Genomic DNA, 7,419 nt, shown 5'->3' with positions numbered 1-7,419 from the left:
GTGCTTTTTGTTAATCTTTAAGTCGTATTTCGTGTGGTGTTTATAAACGTTTGCGTGTGTGAGTGTCTGTCTGTGAGTGTGTGATGTATGTGTCTGTTTTGTGTGTGCATGTGTGTGCATGTGGCATGTGTGTTAAAAATCCACGCATTACACCTGGCATTATTTTTTTTCATTTTGTCGCATAAAAAATTTTTCATAAATATTTCATCCCAAACTGTCACCTATTTTGCAATTTTTTTTGTATTCAGTGCAAAATTTAAAAATTTGATGTTCGGTTTTTTTCTGTTTCTTTTGGTATGGTCGCATTTTGTAATTTTACAGATTTCCACGCGACAGATTTTGTTTAGGATTGTTCGTTTATATTTTTCAGTATAAGATTGAACATCTATAATAAAGCCATTACGTATGATTTATGGAGTTTGTTTGTGGTGTTTTTATTGTTAGTTTTGTATCTTTAGTATTGTTGTTAGTTTTGTTGTTGTCTCTTTGGCGATGTTGTTAGTTTTGTTGCTGTATCTTTGGTAATGGGAATACTTTTATCTGTATTTTTGGTTTATTTGAGTTCTTTTTATAATTTATTAATATTATTTTAAAACTGGCAATTTTTAAACCAATATTTAAAAATAGTTGAAAATTCCAAAAAATAAATAAAACTCTTGAGTTAAAAATTTCAGCAAAAAGCATAATGAAAATAATTGATTAATGTCTTTCCGAGGAAAATAATTTCAAATGTGAAAAATCGTTTTTGGCATCCAGTAGATTCGAACTATGAATGATTTAAACACTATCATTCATGGCGCGCATCTGCCATGCTCTGAAAGTAAAATCAGGAAATGAAAGATTTCTTGATTTTTTAATTTAATGTGGGATGGAAATTGTACAGACGAAAAAATTTAATAAGAATGATTTTTATTTAAAATTTATTTTGTTCATATGAATCAAACTTGAACCTTTAGATAAAAACAGAAAGAGACAAATAACTACTAATTTCTTTTCCCACAAAAATATATTTTTCATTTAACATCATACGAAAAATACAGTCAAAACATTCAATTAAAAATTATTTCTTATTTTGGCGCCTCGAAGATTTAGTAGCTGAAGGCGTCTGTTATAGGCTGCAGTGACTGCCTTTCTTGGTTCGAACGCAAAAAGCTCCCCGTAGAAATAGCACGTAGAAATACTCACCACCATCATCGCCACCCATACGCTTTAATCGTCACAATCACCACGAAAAAAATCCCCATCATCAACAAACCACCATCTTCATCGTCGTCATCATCATCATTTGACCTAGCAACAAACGCAACTTCTTAAATAGCAAAAAGAGGAGGCTTAATTTCATCTATCGCTATTTTGTTTTTTTGTTTGATTTTGTTGCCTTGTTGACTATTTGTTGTTTTTTCATATTTTGAACTTTCAATGCCGACGTAAAGATAATTTGAAATTCTTCAATGGAGGAACTGAATGAGACTTGATGCGACGACAGAATGATGATGATGACTATGAAGAAGATGATGACAATGACGATGACGACCTTCGGCATGATGATGCTACAACCACTAATGTCGGTGAAGCTGCTGTTGTTGCTGCTGCTGCATCTGTTGATGAAGATGATGATGATGCTGATGTTGGTGACATGCAGAAAAAATTCATCATCGCCAATTTAAAAACATATTTTTATCAATCTATCTTTTTTCTCTTTTACTTTAAATCATTTTCCCGACTACTGTCCAAAAATTTTCCATCCAAAAAATTCATTTTAAAAATTTATTGAATTAAACTTCGCGAAATATCTTAAAACATAAAATATGAGTCAGTTTTCTGAGAAAAGCCAACTATTGTTACTTGATGTCATACTCAATTTACAACAGCAAAAATGGCTCCATTTAGAATTATGATTGTGTTACAAATGGCGCCATATCATGTATGAAATGTAAGATATCCCTTCTATTTAGAGTTTTTTTTACCATAGAGTGGATCGTTGGAGAAATTTTTTTTTGTACCATGATGGGAAAAGCCATGAAATGTTGCTCCGTGTAAATAAATTTGGTGTCTATAATAATCAATTTAAAATTCGACTAAACCTACCGCCATGGGTCTGATTATTTTAACATTTTAACATTATTTTTTATTTCATCAAATCAAATCAAAGAGGACAGAGTCAATGAAATGAAATGATCTGGAAACCAGAAAGAATTGTTCTGGTAACGGTCACCAGTTTAATAAGAACATAATCATATGATACCTAACAATGACTCTAGTCACGTGCGCTATGATCTAGGTTTTTGTCTCCATCGTCATCAACCATCATCACATTACTCTATCATCCCATCGTTACAAGAGAAGTTGTCACAGTCATTATCATCATCGTCGTCGTCGTCGTCATCATCATCACAACTATAACATCATCTTCATCATTATAGTCATCATCATCATCATCACAACCATGACGTCATCATTACCATCAACTTTTTCACCCTTATCACGTCATCTCGTTATCCCATTTTCACCAGGAAATTCAATAGTCTTCCTGGTGATAATGTTGAGCAAGCAGATTCGTAGCACGGTGAACTTCTTCCTTGCAAACTTGGCTCTGGCGGATCTGTTTGTCGGCGTCTTCTGCATCATCCCCAATCTCATCTCCGCCCTCAATCAAGAGTTCATTTCCGGTTGGGTGAGTGGATTAGGGATGATTACGAAGATGATGACGGTGCTGGTAGTAGTGTTTGTGGTGGAGGTGATGATTATGATGATGGTGGGGTTGGTAATTGTAGTGCAGGTGATGATTATGATGATGGTGGGGGTGGTAATCGTGGTGCAGGTGATGATTATGATGATTGTGGTAATTATGGTAGAGGTGGTGATTATGATAATAGTGGTGGTGGTAATTGTGGTGGAAGTAATGATTATGATATTGGTGATGGTAATTGTGGTGATGATGATGATTTCCATGGTGGCAATGATGATATTGTTGATAATGTGTGGTTGTTGTGGTGATATGACAGACGTGACGATAATAAAATATGACACACAGCATATATAACCATTTATTTTTATTAAGAATTATTACAATATTTTTTTTTAATTTTGAAAAATAACTACAAAATCTCACGGAAAAAACAAACAAACTGCTCCGAAATTGATTTTCACGAACGATTCCACAAACAACCAACCAACCCACCCACCCATCTGCCTACATTTCAAATTCAGTTCACCTGCAAGACATACTTCTTCGTTCGAAGCCTCAACTACTCCGTTTCCATTCTCATCCTCACCATCGTCTCCCTCGAACGCTACTTCGTAATCGTCAACCCGATCTTGAGTCGTCGCTTCGCCAACAACTTAACGATCCGAAGTCTGATCATCAGTGGTGTCTGGGTCATATGTATTCTCTACGCTCTGCCCTATTTTCTTATTTACAACTACCAGTGCTCTATTGTCAACTCGATTAATGTCAGTGAAGTTATTGCAGATTTCAATGAGAGTTTGGTGAACTTGTCGAGCAATTTTGGAAATAAAAATGGAGATTTTGGTGAATTTTTGGGTCACTCGCCATCTCTCGTTCATTTTCATCACCATGGTGGTAATACGAGTGACTCGTTTGTTGATGCTAGAGGCGATAGCAGTGGAAATGATGATGCTGGTGATGGTGAAGACGATGATGGTAGTCACAACAAGACAGTTGATGGTGATGGTGGTGGTGATGGAGAAGAAGTTTATTGTTATTGTCTGCCAACACATGAATACATTCAGGAGGTTTGTGTAGGTTGTTCCGAAGATATTGATAATGATGGTGATGATGATGATGATGATGGGGATGATGATGATGGTGGTGGTGGTGATAATGATGATGGTGGTGGTGGTAGTGATGATGATGATGATGGTGGTGGTAGTGATGACGATGATGATGAACATGATGTTTTGATGAACATAGTTTTGATGCTAATAAGGGATACCGAAAAATGTTTGCAATACAAAGTTTATGAAAATCTCTTCAGCGTACGTAAGATAACACCACCTATCATTTAATTTAATTGATACAGACATTAGAGCCAAAGCCAGTTGATGTTTTTGTTGATGCAGTTGTTGTTATTGTTGTTGTTGTTGATAATGTCATTGCGGTAATTTTGTTATTGGCTGAGTAGTAGTTAATGCTGGGCTGTTGTTGGTATTGTTGTTTTTTGTGTTTCTCTATTTTTATTTTCACTGCGGATTTATATCCGGGTATGGTATGCTAGTCGTCATCATGGTCAAATTAGAATCTTTCCACTTCTGTCAAAATTGAAATCATTAATCTTCATCATCATCGTCATTCTCATTTGAATCAATCATTTTCATTAATCTTCAACATCATCATCGTCATTCTCATCATCATCGTCATCGTCACCACCATCCTTATCATTGCTATCCTCATCTTCATCATCTTCCCTACCGTAGTGTGATCATCGCGAATGATTTATCCACTTCGGACCCACATATGCACATTGCACAGCTCTGTGAAGCGCCACAAAAATTGCTTGTTTGCTTAATTGGCGACAAAAAAACTGTGCTACTGTTTGTCTGTTTGTTATTATGATCGTGTTTGTTTGTTCGTTCGTACTTATTATGTTTGATGTTTAGTATTATGAACGTGTTTGCTTGTTCATATTTTGTTCGTCGTTAATTGTCTTTGTTGTTTGTAGTTTTATTATAAATTGCAGTATATATAACTATAAATACTATTACTATCATTACAACAACTGCTACCACTACAACTAGTAGCACTACTATTACTGCAAAAAATAACAATAACAATATCAATGAAATAAAAACAACAACAACAATAATAATAATGATAATAATAAAAGAATAATTATGATTATAATGTGAACTCTTTTATTATCAAAGCCAAGTAAAATCAAAATAATCAAATAAATAGACAAGCAAAATAAAATATACAAATAAATAAATACAGTTAATTGTTAAAAAGATATGGCTAGTCATCGCTGATAATAATAATAATAATAATAATAATAATAATAATAATATCACCAGGTTTACAGCATAATAGATTTCACGTGCTTCTACGTCGTTCCACTCGTCCTCATGAGCATTGTCTACATTAGGATTTCGCGCGTACTTTGGAGTTCAGAAATTCTCCAACTACAACTTTCGTCGACAACAGCCACAACATCAGCCAGGGCTACTTCAACAGCAAGGGCAGCTACTACAGCAGCCACGATGCTTACCGTTGCTGATAACGCTAACGTCAACGTCGTCAAACCACAGCAAAAACAACACCACCAACAACAACAACAGCCACATGAGTACAAGTCATCGTATCAATGTTCTACAAAGAAGAACATTGACGGTGTTAATTTAGCTGCTGAAAAAGCTTCAAGAGATGGTTTCGATGATATTGTTGAATGCGCCGCTGAAAATTATTGCCCCGGGAATGAAAAGAAATTATTTGGTCGAGAAAATTTTCTGACGAGCACCGCGAAACTTTTCAAGAAACGTCATAGAGGCGTTTCTAACGTTCATTCATCAGAACGCACGAACCCAGAGCAAGTACACATGCACTTGATTACTAATACATCTGTCCGTGTTTTCAGTGCAAATGAATATAAGAAGGACGTTCAACCTTGCGTTCAAAAGCCACAACAACAACTGTTGTTCGAACAACAAAATTTTCGAAAGAATGGTGAGCCCAAGCAGCAGAGTCACCGCGCAACGAAGAGGAACATGATATTCAGCCAGCAACACAAAAAGCAACACTTGAAACACCAGCAACATCAGCAGCAGCATAAGCCACAAAACGATTTCAATTCCGCCGACACTTCGAGTAGCAGCTGTGGTCAGCCCTCCCTCAAAAACAGCAACAGCAACAGGACTAACAACAACAAAAAACACATCTCCCGGTTTTCACTATCGCAATGCTTTAGCCGCTTGCACAAAAGAAACAAAATAAGAAGGAACGACCAATTCAAGGAGTCCTTCATCTCCACTTCGTCTGCAGAACAGCGCACAGGAGCCACAAAAACATGCGCGTTTGAAGCTTCTCCCCATTCTACCACCGCCAACAACTACACAAAACTACCATCGGAGTATCGATTCCAAGCTCCCAAGAAACCCTTCACATCAAGTTTTTCATCGTCAGTCAAGTCCTCAACGAATGTCAACAAGCCGTCAATGCGAGCGCGTCAGAAAGTTGTGCGGCTGTTGATCGCGATGGTCTCCATGTTTGCTCTTTGCATGCTGCCGGAGCACCTTTATTTCATCATTAAGAAGTTTGTCTTCATTGAAAATTTCACCGTCGACTTCTGTTTGCTGTTGTTTCTGAGATTACTCTTCTGCAGCTATAGCGCCATCAATCCCATTCTCTACTCCTTACTCTCTCGCAAATTCAGAAAAGTTCTCTGCTCCAGGTGCGCTAAATATTAACTTATTAAATTTAAGAAGCAGAGATGACCAAAAGAGGAAAATTTGTATTTTGGTGTTGCCGCAATGTCGTCTGCACCTTTGTAGAGAGGAGTTTCAGTTGTTAACTCGATAAATATTGAGGTATTATTGAATTTCCAGACAATGAGTTTAAAAAAAAATTTTTTTTTCATGCTCGATTTACAGACAGATTACTACTTAAAAACAATAGACTGGACATCGTTATTTTGTTTCTACCATCGTATAATTTATTATTCGTGTTGTGTTTGTACGCCATTTGAACAAGAAAATTTTTTAAAAGATTTGTTGTTTTTGCTCCACAATCCTACATACTACAGTTACAGTTCTGAAATATTATTTAGAAATATTATGGAATAAATATAAAATAAATTGAGTTTATATTAGAAGGAGTCCTTTAAAATATTTTTCAAAAATGTTAATTTAACAAAAAAAACGCCCATGACAACAACTTTTGAAATAAAAATAAAACAAAACATTTTATAACATTGTAAAATTATTGTTTAATTTGTCGTTAGAGAAATTAATACATTAACAAAAACATTTTAGATGAAATTTTTAGCAACGAACCAAAATTAAAAACAACAACATTAAGATGACGTCACGAATGTTTTTGTTTGAAAAAATATATACCATTTAAAAATATTCGCCTGTAAAGAATTAGAACGTAATTTTTTTTATTCAATGGCAACTTGCCTGGAGAAATTAATGAAATTAATTAGGCAATAAAGCATTCGTCGCAAAATTAGCATCTCTTATGTGCAATAAAGATAAGGCGTGATTCGCGTTGCAGTTGAAAACATGCTCCTTAGGGCAGCCTTTCTTGTAAACTTATTTTTATTTAAAGGTATGGTTGAATGTGTTTAATTGTTGAATAATTTTTCTTTTAAATTATATTTTATCTTTGTGTTTTTCGTTGAAAAATTTTCACAAATTTTTAACTGTATAAAAAGATGTCTGTCAGCGTCTAAACGTAAATAT

The 7,419-nt window shown here is 35.1% G+C and overlaps 1 protein-coding gene across 1 annotated transcript; it reads left to right on the top strand.

Annotated features, from left to right (window-relative positions):
- Positions 1-2,092: 2,092 nt before the first annotated feature.
- HELRODRAFT_193096 (hypothetical protein) lies at positions 2,093-6,816 on the top strand (the record flags this gene model as incomplete). Its single annotated transcript, XM_009025564.1, has 4 exons — positions 2,093-2,096; positions 2,514-2,674; positions 3,211-3,756; positions 5,035-6,816. 4 exons carry the CDS (start codon positions 2,093-2,095, stop codon positions 6,421-6,423), a joined length of 2,100 nt encoding a protein of 699 aa, XP_009023812.1. The 3' UTR covers positions 6,424-6,816.
- Between the last annotated feature and the right edge of the window lie 603 nt (positions 6,817-7,419).

This window comes from Helobdella robusta (genome assembly GCF_000326865.2).
Source record: "Helobdella robusta unplaced genomic scaffold HELROscaffold_42, whole genome shotgun sequence".
NCBI classification, from domain to species: Eukaryota; Metazoa; Annelida; class Clitellata; order Rhynchobdellida; family Glossiphoniidae; genus Helobdella; species Helobdella robusta.
This window is presented reverse-complemented; position numbering and strand designations above follow the sequence as displayed.